At 40.0% G+C, this 17,754-nt stretch overlaps 1 protein-coding gene across 7 annotated transcripts in view; it reads left to right on the forward strand.

The window, feature by feature from the left end:
* Positions 1-17,754, forward strand: part of FAT3 (FAT atypical cadherin 3) — a 695,104-nt gene that overhangs the window by 542,611 nt on the left and 134,739 nt on the right. For all 7 annotated transcript variants that reach the window (XM_060771117.2, XM_060771116.2, XM_060771120.2 and 4 more), the window contains 2 exons: positions 13,350-13,625; positions 14,675-14,885. In XM_060771117.2, the coding sequence (XP_060627100.2) occupies positions 13,350-13,625; positions 14,675-14,885 (487 nt within the window). The remainder of the gene's footprint in view (positions 1-13,349; positions 13,626-14,674; positions 14,886-17,754) is intronic.

The following is a 17,754-nucleotide window of genomic DNA, read 5'->3' on the forward strand; positions in this document are numbered from 1 at the left end:
CCTGTGGCTTCCTCTCACATATTTATACATGGCTATCATATCTCCTCTCAGCCTTCTCTTCTTCAGGCTAAACATGCCCAGCTCCTTAAGCCGCTCCTCATAGGGCTTGTTCTCCAGACCCTTATTAAATATAGTTTTCTGTGGGCGAGAAGATGGTGACTACTGGATGGCATATGTTCTGTATGAGAAACTAGAGCCAATGTGGTCTATCCAATGCAATTTTCTGAATCAGCACCCCAAATAACCAAACCAAATCTAAAATTGACCAAAAACTGATTCATAATAACCCTTTTGGTACTAATGTTGGAGAGTGGTCCTTGGTCAAAGTAGTCCCTGGTCAAAGTAGTCCCTGGTCAAAAAAAGAAGGTTGGGAACCATTGCTATAGAAATATTGTGGTTTGACTCCACTTTAACTGCTAGGGAATAATTCTATGGAATCATGAGATTTGTAGTTTGGAGAGACGCCAGCACTCTTTGAAAAACTGCAACTCCCACGATTCCAAAGGATTAAGCAATAGCAATAAAAATCTACAGTATAGATTCATCTATTTATGAATAAATGTGTTTAAGAGTGATGTTCCGTGTTACCACTCTGTATCCCTAAGGCAGAAATAGAGAACTTATCCCCCACCTCAGCCCCATTTTGGAGAGAGAGAGAAAAAAATCACTACATTATACAAATATGAAAAGACAAGTGAATGGGGGGGGGGGGGGGTTGTATCCAAAATGCAACAGTAACCAAGGTGTTGTATTTTCAACAATTTACATAAAAACTCTTTATGCAAATTATTTATCATTTCCCTTTGTGAAGCAAAGGGCACACACAGGAGGTTTCGGAAATTGATCTATTAAATGCAAAGAAGCCACCCTGTGTTTCTCATTTCTAAAGGTCATAGCAAAAAGGGTAGCAGCTATTGTATGTCCTTTGTACAATACAGGTTGAGTATCCCTTGTTCAAAGTATTTAGAAACAGAAGTGTTTTGCAGTTTGGATTTTTTTGGATTTTGGATTACCGTATATACTTGAGTATAAGCCGACCCAAATATAAGCCGAGGCACCTAATTTTACCACAAAAAACTGGGAAAACGTATTGATTCGAGTATAAGCCGAGGGTGGGAAATGCAGCAGCTACTGGCACATTTCAAAATAAAAATAGATGCCAATAAAATTACATTAATTGAGGCATCAGTAGGTTAAATGTTTTTGAATATTTACAGAAAATTGTTCAACTCCATTATTCTAACGTTCTTCAATGTAAATGTGCTTACGTATCCTTCCAATAATAATAAATCCTTCCAAAAGTAATAAATGTAATAAAAATAATAGAGTAAAATAATGGAAATGTAATAATAACTGTAATAATAGAGTAAAATAATAAAAGTAATAATAATAATAATAATAATGAGAAAATAATAAATGCAATAATAATAATCAATAGAGTAAAATAGTAAATATAATAAAAATAATAGAGTAAAATAATGTAAATGTAATAATACCAATAATTAATAATAATAGAGTAAAATAATAAATGTAATAACAGTAATTGAGTAAAATACTAAATGTAATAAAAATAATAATGGAGTAAAATAATGTAATAATAATAATAGAGTAAAATAGTAAATGTAATAAAAATAATATTAATAGAATAAAATAATAAATAACCTTAATTTGAGTATAAGCTGAGGGGGGCTTTTTCGGCCTAAAAAGGGGGCTAAAAACTAGGCTTATAAGTGAGTATATACAGTACTTGTATTTGCATATATGTCCATAGTGAAATATCTTGGAGGGGTCAATATGTAATTTTTTTAATGTTTCATATACACTCTATACACATAGTCCGAAGGCAATGTTTTACAATATTTTAAGGATTTTTCTCCATGAAACAAAGTGTGTGCACACTCAGCCATCAGAAAGCAAAGACGTTCCTATCTTAGCCACGAATTTTTAATTGTGGCATAATTCCTGGGTAAGGGATGCTCACCTTGTATACATAATTTATGCAAAAAAAAAATAATTTCCCACAAGGCAAAAACTCCCTCAAAATCAGCCAAAGAGTAAAGATTTCCATCTCTGCTGCAAAGGAAAAGTATTTAGTAGGATTTTTTAAGAGCAGTGTTTATATGAAGTCTCTCGAAGTGCAACCGATGGAGACAATCTTGGAGCACCTTGAAAAGACCAGCAAGTTTTACTTGACAAACCCTTCTATGGACTGAAGCCTCTGAACAAGTGGCTTACAATCCATAAAAGCTTATTCCAAATAAAAAATGCTAGTTTTTTTAAAGGTGTGATAAGAGTTATTGTTGTGAGTTGTGTTTTATTTAGTTGGATCAGTCATTTTTTAGATACAACAGATGTGTTTTTGATATCGTATTAACAATATTGAAGAGCATTACAGTTGCACATTGACAAGTTTCAGGCAAAGGGATAGATTATCTAAAATGTGTTGCTGAGTGGCTGACATTTTGATCTAAATACATAACTATTTATCCCCCAAATCCATAAACCAGATGCAACAATTTTTATGCCTACATTTCTGAAGCACATACTCTGTTCAGGTCTGGGATCCATAAAATAAAGCTGATATTTATAAAATGATATAAGCATTATAAAAATGATCTCCCTCCTGAGTCCATGCTTTCCTATAATTTTAGCTCAAATCTCAATGCAAAGCTAACACTCCCTCCTCTTAATCACATTGTTATTCTTACGGCCATGGGCTACTTTGTTGATGGTTTTAGCTCAACCTGTTGCTCAATCAGAACAGCAAAACCCAAACAACTAATGATCCCCCAGTGTCACAGTGGGTTAAACCCTTGTGCTGGCAGGATTGAAGACCGACAGGTCATAGGATCGAATCTGGGAAGAGCACGAATAAGCTCCCTCTGTCAGCACCAGTTCCCCATGCGGGGACATGAGAGAAGCTTCCCACAAGGATGGTAAAACATCAAAACATCCGGGCATCCCCTGGGCAACATCCTTACAGCCAATTCTCTCACACCAGAAGCGACTTGCATTTTCTCAAGTATCTTCTGACACGAAAAAAAAATGCAGATGGGAATAAAACAGCATCAAATCACAACATATTTGCAAAGACTTAAGCCAGAACCTCTAAAGAAACTCAAAATGTCAGGCTTCCCAGGGCTTCCGGTAATGGGTTTTGGTTGTTGTTTGATTCTAACAAGGGAAAAAAGCATGTGAAATTAACCAAAATAAGAAGGAGAAAGGGTTTTCTTTGGATTGTGTTTAACAGCAGGAACAAAACAAAAAAATGTTTCATATATTATACGAGACCCTAAGGATAAACATGATGGCTTCATACATTTTGGTTTGGTTGAATAGTCTAGGTTATTAAAAGTGGCCAGACAGAGCCAGTGATTACTTCCCAGTGGCCACCAAGAGAGTGTCAGATATTGAGGAAACCAACACACAAGGATCAGAATCAGCACCTGTCCCAAAATGGGTTTTCTGGGCTCAGCTGACATTATATACAATCTCCTTTTCTATTCACAGTTGCTACTCAGTCACAAGTTTGACACAATTGCCATAATCATAACTCATCCAGCACCATCCAACCTGGTTTATTTGGCATTTGTTGCATGTGGAGGAGAAGATCAATTCTACCCATGAGTGGAGTAAGAGAAGGAAGTGAGATATAAATAATAACAACAATTGTCCCATGTTCCCTTTGAGGAGAAAGGTTTGTCCTCTGAGATGTGAGTTTATACAGAATGAGTTCACAATACTTGGTTCCCAAAGAGTAATACTGTCTCCTGCAGCAAAAGATCAACAAGGAGTAAGATAAACCTAGTGTTTAGTTTTCCCATGTTGTACATGGAGAAAAGATGGTGTAGTCTGTTTCTCTGTTTTGTAAGAAAAGTTGATGAGGATCTGGTGATCCTCTGGTGGTCCTTTTGAGGAAACCTAACTCGTCAAAAGGAAGTTTTGGAGAAAGAAACAGTTCTTCTCCTTTCTCATTAAGTTTTTTTAGAGATAGCCACCACATTGACTAAGATCCTACATCATATATGCATAGATATCTGAGTCCCCACAGCCATCCCGCTTCTTCGGGCTTTGAAAAGCTCGGAGGAACAGGATGGCACCAGCCCCCAAGTCCCAAATTTAGCCCCTAAAACTTACTGAAAAGGGTCCCTGGCAGCCATGAAGCCTCTCCTGTGTCGTTTTGAGAGGAGGAAATGACACATGAGAAGACAGGGAGGCACTCAAACCATCTCCTCGGGCGTCATTTCTTCCCCTCAGGATGACATGAGAAGAGGCTTCATGGCTGCCAGGGACCATTTTTAGTAAGTTTTAAGGGCTAAATTCAGGGCTTAGGGGTGACTCCATGCTAAACAGTGTATTTTAATATTGAGATAAATGTTTTTAAAGTTTATGTATGCATATAATGAATTATTGTCCTGGCATTGAATGTTTGCTGTATATATGCTGTGATCTGCCCTGAGTCCCCTTCGGGGTGAGAAGGGAAGAATATAAATGTTTTAAATAAATAAATAAATACATATCTCGATGTCATGCCACCCCAAGGGGAAAGTGTGGGGTTTAGCTTGTATGGGTGGGGGGGGGGGGGGGTTGGGACTAGAACCCTCACCAAAGAGGATTATTTTAACCCATTTCCGCACGGGTTTTAGGTATGCCTGGAAGGGCCCTAAGATTTATGTAACTACAGAACCCATGTCTACAGTTTCACTTACCTATGCCTGGAAGAAAAATCATCTGTAATAATTTCCTAGGTCCTCCAGGTGAGTCTATTTCCCCCAGACTTTACCATAGATCTTATGTTGGAGAACATAGCAAATTCCTAGAAAAAATAGGTCTATAAGTCCTCCAGCTCTATGATTTGCTGGATCAGGAAATTACTTAATGGCATTTGGTTTTTTCCATGATTCAGTAACCACAGTCTGACCAGGAAGTTATCCTGCAGTTGTGGGAGTCTCACTGTATAGATATTTCCCATTGGCCAAAACACTGTCCAGAAGAACACAAGTTGAAGGAAATCCTTGCATCTCCCTATGAAACCATAGTTCAGGAGTCACTGATCTGAGCAACAAAATATTACAAATACTTTCAAGTCTACCTTGCCATTGGGACTTGGTAGAACATAAACATTAACAGTTACATTCCCCACCACTTCCCACATTTCTCCTCTGCAGCCATGCAAGAATGAATCCTGGCATCTTGTTAAAACAGAAGTAACAGCATGGTGGTCCTCTCCCCTCCAGTTCTCCCCCCAACTCTTTCAGAGCTGACTGTGGTAATAATAATCTGCAACGGCAACGTGCCACTTGTATATCAATATTGTTTTGACAAATCAATGTCTGTCATGAATTAAGTCACAAGAGAACTCTTTTAGTCTGCCAATGAACCAGAGCCAACATTGGATCCAGGAACAAGGAGCTCTCTGTTAACTGTCAGGAGGTTGGTTTCTAAGTGATCCGTTCTGAGAGCAAGTGGAAGGGGGTCCTGAGGAGAGCTTTCAGGGCATATGAATGGGACAATAGAAGCATGCCAAAATTTGTGGCCAGTTTGCAGGCAAGAACAGGAAGAAGTGACGGAAACACAGAGGGAGTATTGGCTGGGGAACGGATGAGAATTTGTTGGGATTTCATTTTGTTACAAGCTTAGCCAACAAAGAACCCCTTCCCCAGAGTTGACCATGGGCCCAAATGTGGTTTGCAGTCAAAAGTCTGCACGTTTATGGGGCAGTGAACAGTTGGTATCAAAAATGTGTCTGAAGAGTTTCTAACATGGATGTACACAGCATAGTGATAGCAGTTTAGTGCAAAACTGTGTTGCTCACATTCTTTAGAATCCGGAGAATTATTCTTTGCATATTACTTATGTGTTATCATGTTATAGTCCCACTAAAGTGTAATTGAGAACTTCATCCAACTCTAAATCCTAGAAATCCATAGGATTGAACCATGACAGCCAAAGTGTTCTTGAACTATTCTGTCTGTGTAACATTGGTTGCAGTCTTACAATATAAAATTGCTTGGAGACATGCTTACATTTGAAAAGTGCACACACCCACACTGTTGTCACTGGGAGACAGCATATGGAAATGTGTACGTTTGAAGAATGTGCGTGAAATGTGCTATTTTTGAAATAAAGTGCCTAAAGAGAATAATTTTTCGTGGAATAAAAAAACCCCACTCAAAATCCAATACTGATCCAAGGAAAAACAAACTTTGAGTAGAAATTGGAGAATTTGTCAAGGTTAATGTCTAGTGCATTTATCCATCTGCAGTGGGTAAATTTTCACAATACTTAGAAGCAGAAACTTTGAGAAAGAAGGCAAAACCTTTGTGATGTAAAGCAAACCATTGATCACTTGCAAATAGCATTAAAAAATGAAATAAGCCGACACCCCAATTTGTATAATAAAATTATATCACGCCAAATATTCTTAACGGGCGTCTAGTAATGATAGAGTTGACCTTCCCATGGTGACACCCAGATGGTATTTGCACCACATACCGCTTCCAGAATATGCCCTGAAACACTTCCAGTATCAGTTCATGAATGCTGCCAAATACCCTGAGGCTGTATATGTTCACATTTCTTCAACCCAGCTCTCGTAATTGGATGTAGGCTTTCAATTCCATGCCTTGAGGGCAAAATGTTTGACAAATGAATGATGACTTCATTAGACACGTCTTCGTGTGATGTGTCCAGTCCGTTGATATCCAAAGCATTATAGTGTTTATCTCTCGGAAGTTATTGGAATAACTGAAAATTAGGTCTTTTGTTGTTGTTATGTGCCTTTAGGTCCACTCTGACTTGTGAAGACCCTTTTAGAAGAGGTTGGTCACTGACTTCTTCTTAATTAAGGTGGCACACAAGAATAACTTGCCCAAGATCATTGAATGGGTTTCTGTAGCTGAGTGAGGATTCAAACCCTGGTCTCCTAAAGTCTTGATCTAACACTCAAACCACTACTCCATACTGCCTCAAAGAATTAGGCTTCCCTAGAGGAAATGTCAACTCCATTAGGACATGCCTACAGGAACCATCTATACGCATTTCTGACTGATTTCAGATTTGACTGTTCTTTTCAGTTATTGCTTTTGCTTGACAGAATAATGATACTCGATGGCATATTAAAGGCTGATTCTTAAAATATTTGGGTAGCAAACCATCTGAAGGGAACACATGCTGGTTTTGTTTTTCCCTGAAGATCAGATGTACAATGAAGCGTCTTTATCTGATTCTCTCTTTTTCTCTCCCACCCTTCCAACATATCTCTTTTTACATCAGAATTGGTTTCCCTGAATTGAAGGTAATTAAAAAAAGAACATTAAAAAATTAAGGTTTTGCCATTTTAGGCTGAGTTCCATATATTCTTTTATTTACAAAATGCATATATTTCTGGAGAGTGAGCAGAAAACCGTTAAAGAAAACACAACTTCAAAGGATTGGTGGGAAGAGGTTGCACATTAAACAACCTTTAGCATATGAAGGGTTGTTGGAGGGATCTTTTTCAGAGGCTGCTTGTTATTGCAGTCAACCTTGAGGGAATGAGGATATATTGCCCTGATTTAAGAAAGATTGATAATATTTGACACACTGAAAGGCAGAGTTTAGAACAGCATTATTCAGGTGGCTTTTGGACCTATGGCAGTCATAGAATCATAGAATCATAGAGATGGAAGAGACCACATGAACCATCTAGTCCAGTGGTTCTCAACCTGGGGTCCCCAGATGTTTTTGGCCTTCAACTCCCAGAAATCCTAACAATTGGTAAACTGGCTGGGATTTCTGGAAGTTGTAGGCCAAAAACATCTGGGGACCCCAGGTTGAGAACCACTGATATAGTCCAACCCCTTGCCATATAGGAAAAGCACAATCGAAGTACGCCTGACAGTCCACAAACCATCAGCAGAACATCTCTAATGGGTTTCTGGAAAAGGTGGGGAAAAGGGGGGTAACCAGTGTGTAGCACACTGTGAAATAAAATTGTGATCCTCCCATCACGTAGCTTGAGCAATGCTACAAATAAGCAATGTCTTTTAACTACCAAAAGAGAAATAAGAAGCAAGAAGGCAGAGCAAGCTGCAGGCATCCGGAACACCCGAAGTATGGAAAAAAAGAGATAGAGCGGTGCTGTGCCCAGAAAAACATGCCTCTTTCACCTATCTGTCACGCCCATGTATCCTGTTACTGTACCTCCTTCTCTGCCTCTCAGATCCCGCTCCTGAGGACTGCAGTGAAGTGGCGCATGTGCGAGATCTGAGAGGCAGAGAAGGAGGTACGGTAATAGGAAAATTACCATATTGAAATCAAATCTGATTTTTTTTTTAAAAATTGTGTGCATTGGAAGAGGGGTATCTTATACAGTGAGTATATCCCAAACTCTATTTTAACTGGAAAAGCTGGGGGTTGTCTTATACGCCCAGTCGTCTTATATTGGTTGAGTTTTCGGTTTGTGTTTTTGGGTTGTTGTTGTTGTTGTTGTTGTTGTTGTTGTTGTAATTGTTGTTTGGGCTTGGCCTCATGTAAACCACTCCGAGTCCCCATAGGGGAGATAGTGGCGGGGTATAAATAAATATTATTATTATTATTATTATTATTATTATTATTATTATATGCCGGAAAATATGGTACACCCCACTCTTGTACATATGATTTACAGAGTTCTCTAACTTATAGTATCATTTTTAGTAGCAGACATACCCATGTTGTGATGTTTTTGAAGCCCCATTTCATCGTTTCTTTCCCTCTGCTTTTTTTTCCTCCCTGATATTGCTCTTTTTAAATAATAATTTTCTACCTCCACTCTGAACGTCATTATATCTTTTTCTCTGTCCACTCTCCTCCCCTATGAACACTAAGGGCTTCCTTTCACTCTTTTTCTGCTTCTCTTTTAATTGTTTGAAGGGTTCACAGGCCCTGCAGAGAGAACCATACTATGGAGCAGCTCGAGGCCCTCTCAATAAATTAATATCCTCGGTCTTGCTGCAGGTTCATCACTAAGAACATTGGGGAAGTCTGCAGCATAAATGACTGAAGGTGGTAGTACAGTCTACAGACAAATTTTAATTAACTGAAATTAATTAATCCACTTTAGAAGTAAGCCAGTTTAAGATCAAAGACTTCCTTTAGGATTCATACCAAGTTTCTTATTTCACAGTGTTCACATTTTATGGTGTTAGATCTCTGGTGGGAAAACTTGTTTTGCAAATCCCCACTCAGCCCATAAGGTGATCTGGCAACCTTGAACTGCTAATTATCTGTCAGCCTAATCTATTTAACAGGGTTGTTGTGAAGATACATGGAATCCCCCCTTTCTTTAAATGGAGATAGGGGTTAGACTAGAGATACAAGAAATTAATAATTTTGGATTTATGATTTTGTTGTATGATGTTTTAAGATCTCGCAGTTCAGCAGGGCTTACTCCCAAGACAGTGAGTATAAAGTTGTAGCCATAATGTGTGTTTTGCAGCGTTGTTATAACTAATATTATCATTTATTATTTAAACCTAATAAAAATAAGATCAGGGGTTTCATTTTAGTCTTTGCTTCTTCCTGCAACAAAGGAAAACATTTTGCTATGGTGTGGCAAGCCAAATCCTGAAAAGTGTACTCAATCTTAGTGAATTTATAGAATTATTATTATTTTAGTTAAGGCCAGTAGAGTACCCTAGTGTGCATTAACCAAACTCTAGTCATAATAAGCAAGGAATATTTGTCATCATTAGCACTGTGGATTTTGCAGGATATGTGTCCCTTGACTTTCCCCCCTGCCTTCGTCTTCCATAAATCTAGGTACCACTTCTCCCTTTCTTCGTGCTCCCCCAGCCCCCAAAGGCTCACAAAACAACCCCGCCCCAAGGCTACCTTGGCTTCCTAAGTAACGTATAATAATCTTAACTTAGAGGGAATTTTATTACAAGTGCCTTCTAGACTGTTCCCAAGATGGGTCATTACAGGCAATTTGGGGAGGAGGGATTGTTTATGCAATTTCTGGTAAAGTATTTTACAAACGTCTCACTAACATCGTGGAAAGCTAATGTTTCATGTCTCTCCAAGGGAAACTTCTTTTCATAAAATACTGTTATAATAGCATATCAGTAAATCTTTTCCACCATTAAAACACCAAGTGTGGGTGTATGCGACTGGGCTTGAACAAAAGCCCTGTAAACACTTTCAAGTGCACATCCTCTCCATTCACCCGCCTACCCCCTGTGCACACTTTAAAAAGTGTGCGGAGGGCTTTCATTACTCTATCTTACCCTCCAGATTTTTTTTTCCAGATCTCTCACTCTCCATGCGGTTGCAGAATGTGCACGAGAAAAACAGCTGTGTGTTTCTGCCAGTTGCTCTATCTGCTTTTAAATGGCTGTCATTAGTAGTGGTGGGGGTTGTGACCAACCTGGACTGGCAGAGCAAACAGAGCTGTAAATGTAATAAACAGTTTGTGTTCAAAATAAGTATATATGGACCACCAAACACAGCGCTCAAACACGGATCAAAGAACATGAAAGGCACTGCAGATTTTCTGGGTTGTTGTAGGTTTTTCCGGGTTATATGGCCATGTTCTAGAGGCATTTTCTCCTGACGTTTCGCCTGCATCTATGGCAAGCATCCTCAGAGGTAGTGAGGTCTGTTGGAAGTAGGAAGATGGGTTTATATATCTGTGGAATGACCAGGGTGGGACAAAGGACATCAGAAGAGCTGCAAGACCGAGAGCAAGCCACTAGAGTAAAGATGAAGATCCACCCAGAGGAAAAGTGTTCTTGCCATACATCAAGGGAACCACTGACCGCATAGGGAAGATGATGAGGAAACACAACATACAAACCATCTACACACCCACCAAGAAAATCCAACAAATGCTACATTCAACAAAGGACAAGAGGGATCCTCTCACCTCTGCAGGAGTCTACCGTATACCATGCAGCTGTGGACAAGTCTACATAGGGACCGCCAAACGCAGCAGCATTGCCCAAAAACGAATCAAGGAACATGAAAGGCACTGCAAACTACTTCAACCAGAGAAGTCATCCATAGCAGAGCACCTGATGAACCAACCTGGACACAGCATATTATTTGAAGACACAGAAATGCTGGACCACTCTCACAACCACCATGTCAGACTACACAGAGAAGCCATTGAAATCCACAAGCATGTGGACAATTTCAACAGAAAGGAAGAAACCATGAAAATGAACAAAATCTGGCTACCAGTATTAAAAAAAACCTCTAAAATTACAATAGCGAAACAACAGAGCGTAAACAATCAGGCACATCAAATCACTCTCAACAAAAGATTCCCCCCAGGCACTTCCAAGCCATTAAATGCTAATCAAGGTTGTCAGTTGAAACATTCACACCTAGCTCCAGCAGACAAAAGTCCTTTGTCCCACCCTGGTCATTCCACAAATATATAAACCCATTTTCCTACTTCAAAGAATAACAGAGAGACATCTGTTCAAAGTGTAGTTTCCCATGAGAATGTTCCTACAGGGCATAGGGATGATGGTGTACTCCCTGAATTGCTCCCAGAGAGTTTCCAGGATTTGGGGCTTGAAAACAACTCGGCACCTGGAGAAACTAATGAGCATATGGATAGCCGGGCGGAAATTAGTCAAAACAGACAGGCTGAGCAATGCCTTCGGCGTTCTGCCAGGCTTCAACAGCAAAAGATAAGGGCAGCTCAAGGAAAGCGAAACCAGTTTCTGAGTGCTTGGAAAGGCTTCAAAGTTCCAAGCATGGAAAATACAGTCAGATGAAGCATCGTTTAGAATCATGCTAAGTTATTGTCCTTGTCTTATAAAAGCCTTGCTTTTTAAGATTCATGCTTAAGGATTTCTTGTTTCCTGGTTTGGTTTTTGTCTCTTGTGATTACCTGCTCATGCCTTGGACATTTCCTGGTTCTTTGGATTTTGTTAGAGAGTTGTGGACTTTGTTTTTGGGCACTGCTGAACTCTGTCTTGGGCTAATTTGTTCCTGCTTATCTTTTTACCTAATTGGATTTACCTATTCCTTTAACGTATTTTTTTAAAATTTGCTGTTTTTACTTATCTTCAACGAAAGGATTGCTGTTGTAGGTTTTTTCGTGCTATATGGCCATTGTCTAGAGGCATTCTCTCCTGACGTTTCGCCTGCATCTATGGCAAGCATCCTCAGAGGTAGTGAGGATGCCTCTGAGGATGCTTGCCATAGATGCAGGCGAAACGTCAGGAGAGAATGCCTCTAGACTATGGCTATATAGCCCGAAAAAACCTACAACAGTGATTCCAGCCATGAAAGCCTTCGACAATATAATAAAAGGATTGTTTTCCTATTCAACGTGTGGTGTTTTATAGTCAGAGGGTTACTTACTTACTTAGGCGATCCCTCGCTTTCTGAGGATGATTGTCTTCCAATATTCTTGTGGGTCCGTATGTGGCTGTGGAGCCCTATTCTTGCTCTGCATCTTCTTCCGCAGTGAGGGCATTGGTTTCCAGGTGGAAGGTGGTCTCGACCGGAGTTGGCTTGACGCGCCTTCCTCTTGGCACGTTTCTCTTTTTCACCCTCCACTCGTGCCTCCTCAAATTCTGCAGCACTGCTGGCCACAGCTGACCTCCAGCTGGAGCGGTCAAGGGCCAGGGCTTTCCAGTTCTCAGTGTCTATGCCAGAGTTTTTAAGGTTAGCTTTGAGCCCATCTTTAAATCTCTTTTCCTGTCCACCAACATTCCGTTTTCCGTTCTTGAGTTCGGAGTAGAGCAGCTGCTTTGCGAGACGGTGGTTGGGCATCTGGACAACATGGCCGGTCCAGCGGAGTTGGTGGCGGAGGACCATCGCTTCAACGCTGGTGGTCTTTGCTTCTTCCAGCACGCTGACGTTTGTCTGCTTGTCTTCCCAAGAGATTTGCAGGATTTTCCGGAGGCAGTGCTGATGGAATCGTTCCAGGAGTTGCATGTTACGTCTGTAGACAGTCCATGTCTCACAGGCATAGAGCAGGGTTGGGAGATTACAGAGGGTGATGAAAGAGTCAGAGGGTTATTCCTGTGCTGGAGTGCAACAATCATTATGAACCCTATTGAAATTAACATCAACCAGAAATTACCATCAAGTCACCCTGGAAACTGTAGAACATTCCTAGAGACATTCTCTGGGACTTTTTAATGTCCTGCAGGGCAACTCTATGGTAAACGTGTTACAGACGCATGCCATAAAATTGCTTGAAGGACCCAAAAAAAAAAACTTCTAGGAAGGACATATTTTGTTGGATGTGGGTAGGTGAAACCACCAGTACCAGTTTTGTGGACATGGAGGGAGGGATCATATGGTATACCACTTTAAGTGAGGTTGTGTGTAAATGTTTTAACTTTCCTTCTTGTCTGCAGGTCCTCATCAAAGTCCTTGACAACAATGATAATGGCCCTGAATTTTCCCAGCCAAGTTATGACGTTACAATTTCGGAAGACATCCTGCCTGACACCGAAATCCTGCAAGTCGAAGCCATAGATAGAGATGAGAAACACAAGCTGAGTTATATCGTTCACAGCAGCATTGACTCGGTCAGCATGAGGAAGTTCAGAATAGATCCCAACACGGGAGTGCTATATACCGCCGAGCGCCTAGACCACGAAGCTCAGGATAAGCACATCCTCAATATAATGGTAAGAAGAGATTATATTAACTCTGTTCTCAGCTGCAATCGCTGACTATAAAGGCATGTGCTTTAAAGGCATTGGGCTGCAACCTTCCGATTGCTGTTTGTAACGGGTGTGTTACAGACTTCCGATAAGCAAAAAGCCTTTAAAATTAGGTAAGGAAGCAGTAATTAATTTCCTTCCCTGCATTGCAGTGCGCTTATTTATTCATCCCTTCATTCATTGCGTGTGCTCTGCAAGGCTTAGCGTGAAAGAGTTTTTTTTTTATCTTGGAAAATAGTTTTGCATCATCTTGAGGGAGAACATAGATGGAAAAAAAACCTGTAATCTCCCAATGTCGGTGCCTTTTATCAGAGGTGACTTTCTGAAAGAATTTCTGAGAAGAAGTTTTAGCATTCTTTCCAAAGCTGTTAACAAGGTGATTATCATTTTTCTTGCCAGGCTGGGTTTTTGAAAGCAAAGTACCCTGATTTATCATAGACTTCTGCAGAACTCTTTCAAGGCAGGAAATGCTAGTTGGTGTGCCTAATTTACAGAGAAGAAATTGTTCCGCTGTGAAGTGGATGCTGCTGAAAGCTATGGAGCGAGAATTATGTCTTCCCCCCTCCCCTCAATGTTTTCAGAACTTGTTAATTCACCTTGAATTTAATCTAGAGTGCCAGAAATCCTGAAAAAAATGTTATAAATGAGTAGGTCGCCCACATTCTGTTGTGTTTTTCCTTTGTTGGTTCATTCTGACTCATGTTTGTCGGGGGTTTAGCACAGCTGGTAAGTCACCAAGAATTATAAGATCTATCAACTGAAAAGTTGCAAGTTCGAAGCCTCAGGTCAGCGTAAGCTACCGATTGTCAGCTCAGCTTACTGTTTACCTAAGCAGTTCGAAAACAGCTTTAGCTATAATTAGAAAAATTAGGTACCGCTAAAAGCGGGGGAGGTGTTTTATGATGCCATGCAGAAAGAAGATCAGAAAATGCTGGGCACATGTTGTTTTTAATTTTACGAGCAGCTCTAAATGCCCTCCTGCTGCCTATCACTGCTTTTCCCTTCCTCTCCAGGTGCGCGATCAAGAGTTCCCCTACCGACGGAACTTGGCCAGAGTCATTGTGAACGTGGAAGATTCAAATGATCACAGTCCCTACTTCACCAGCCCGTTGTATGAAGCCTCGGTGTTTGAATCTGCTGCCATTGGCTCTGCCGTCTTGCAGGTCACCGCTCTGGACAAAGACAAGGGAGAAAATGCGGAGCTGATCTACACAATAGAATCAGGTTAGCAAGCAGAGACTGAAAAGATTCACAAAGAAATGATTCCCACTATAAGACTGCATGCATAAAATCACAGAATATAGTGTTTTATAGTGGCTGGTTCTATGTTGCAGAATTAACACAGCGTGACTCCACTTCAACTGCCATAGTGCAGTGCTATGGTATCCTGGGAGTTGTAATTTTACATGGTCATTAGACTTCTCTGCCAAAGAGTGCTAGTACCATGCCAAACTACAACTGCCAGGCTTCCGTGGCAGCTAAAGGGGGTGTCAATCTACATTAATTCTATATTGGATGACCAGCCATTTTTTGCTAAACATATTCTAGAAATGCAGTGAAAAAAGGATAGATCCCATAGAAATCACTGAGATTTTGGAACCTATTTAAACCAAAGTCCATCTCATTGATCTTTCTGTATCTTTCTGCACCGGGATTGTGGCACAGCTGGCTGAGTGTCAGTTGCATTAAAGATCACTCTGACCAAAAGGTCATGAGTTCAAAGCCAGCCCAGGTTGGAGTGGGTTTCCAACCAATTGTGTAGCCTGTTGTCGACCTTTGCAACCTGAAAGACAGTTGCATCTGTCAAGTAGGAAAATTAGGTACCACATTAAAGTGTGGGGAGGCTAAATTAACTAATTTATGAGGCCATTAAGAAGACTCCAGCAAAGCATTCCAACGGGGAAGCATGCGGGGAATGCAGAAGTAGTTCATCAGTGTCGCAGATAGACGATGAAAGCGACAGCTCCCCTGGCAGCCAGAAAAAGTTAAAACAGCCTCTGTGTATGTCTGTATATGTTTGCATGTCAACAATTGCCATTCAATGTTTGCCATATATGAGTCCCCTGTGGGGTGAGAAGGGCGTAATATAAAAGCTGCAAATAAATAAATAAATAAATAAATAAATATTTTTCTTTCTAAAGAGGCAAGTGCTGATATGTGCTATGAGCCATAGATTATTTGGTGAAAGGCATTGTTCATATATCTTTAAACTGTTGTTTCAGCGATGGTTTGAAGCATACTCATCAAAGAATAAACCCAATCAGATTTATAAATAATCATGGATAGGATTTCATTTGAAACCACTGCAAGCCACTTTTGATATTACATTTCCCTGTTGTTCTTTAAAAACAGTGTATAAGGAAGTGAGCATTGTATATGAAGGAAATCTAATTTTTTGCACATTCAGAAACTGGAGTAAATCTACAATAGGACAATTTTAGTGCCCCAGGCCCACCAATTGTCCTCAGTAGGATGTAAATATTTTTATTTTATCGTTTTCTATAGAAAATCTGTATTGAGGCTAGTATCCTGCGGGATGGCATAACTCCTCTGGTGGAAGCGGAGGAGGAGAAACTCAAAAAAAGGGGGACCGGGCATTGCAGCAGCAGAAAGGACCTAAGACTTCTGGGTCCACAGATTATTTAGGAGTTGGCAGGGTAACTATCTCCTCATAGAGATTACTTTTGCCTCCATCCATTCATTACATGTGTGTTGTGAAAGGACTTACAGCAACACATGAGACTTCCACAAGTGTAAGTTACCTACAGGATTCCAGACCCAATGTCCAGAAGTGTATATGTCCTGGAACTCCTTTAATGGATAATCTGGGCAGGATCATAGGTTGCATGTGTACATTTGTAGGTGTTGGTCGTTACAGCAAGCATTTAGAGGAGAAGATATGAATAATAGTATTGTAGAGTTGGAAGGGATCCCAAACACCTATTTAGTCCAACTAGTGGTTGCCTTGGAGCCCCTGATGGCGCAGCGAGTTAAACTACTGAGCTGCTGAACTTACTGACCGAAAGGTTGGCAGTTCGAATGAGCTCCCACTGTTAGCCACAGCTTCGGCCAACCTAGCAGTTTGAAAACATGCAAATGTGAGTAGATCAATAGGTACCACTCCAACAGGAAGGTAACGGCGCTCCATGCAGTCATTTATTTATTTATTTACAACATTTATATGCCGCCCTTCTCACCCCAAAGGGGACTCGGAGTGGCTTACAAGATGTATATACATACAATATATTAAATTATTAGCATAGTACAATATCAGTATTATATATTACTATATTGTACTACACCATTATATTGTAATATTACTAGTAATATTACATGTAATATAAAATATATAATTATAATATTGTAAAATTATTATTATTATTATTATTATTTGTCGTGTCAGGAGCGACTTGAGAAACTGCAAGTTGCTTCTGGTGTGAGAGAATTGGCCGTCTGCAAGGACATTGCCTGGATGATATGATGGGTTTTTTTTTGGGGGGGGGGTTGATTTTTTTTTATCATCCTTGTGGGAGGCTTCTCTCATGTCCCCACATGAAGAGCTGGAGCTGATAGAGGGAGCTCATCCACCTCTCCCTGGATTCGAGCCTGTGACGTGTTGGTCTTCAGTCCTGCCGACATAGGGGTTTAACCCACTGCGCCACCGAGGGCTCCATTATTATTATTATTATTATTATTATTATTGTTATATTGTATTACATTATAATACTATAAATATTATATGTATATTCAATATATTAGTAGTAGTAGTAGTAGTATATTATATTACATTATAATACTATAAATATTATATGTATATTCAATATATTAGGTAAAGGTAAAGGTAAAGTTTTTCTCTTGAAATGAAGTCGAGTCGTGTCCGACTCTGGGGTGTGGTGCTCATCTCCATTTCTAAGCCGAAGAGCCGGCGTTGTCCGTGGACACCTCCAAGGTCATATGGTCGGCATGACTGCATGGAGCGCTGTTAAAGCAGGCCAGCGCTTCAACCCAGTGCGCCACCAGGGGCTCCTACAATATATTATATTGTATTGTATTATATTATATTATATTATATTATATTATATTATATTATATT

The sequence above is a fragment of the Anolis sagrei genome, chromosome 3 (genome assembly GCF_037176765.1).
Source record: "Anolis sagrei isolate rAnoSag1 chromosome 3, rAnoSag1.mat, whole genome shotgun sequence".
Taxonomy (NCBI): Eukaryota; Metazoa; Chordata; class Lepidosauria; order Squamata; family Dactyloidae; genus Anolis; species Anolis sagrei.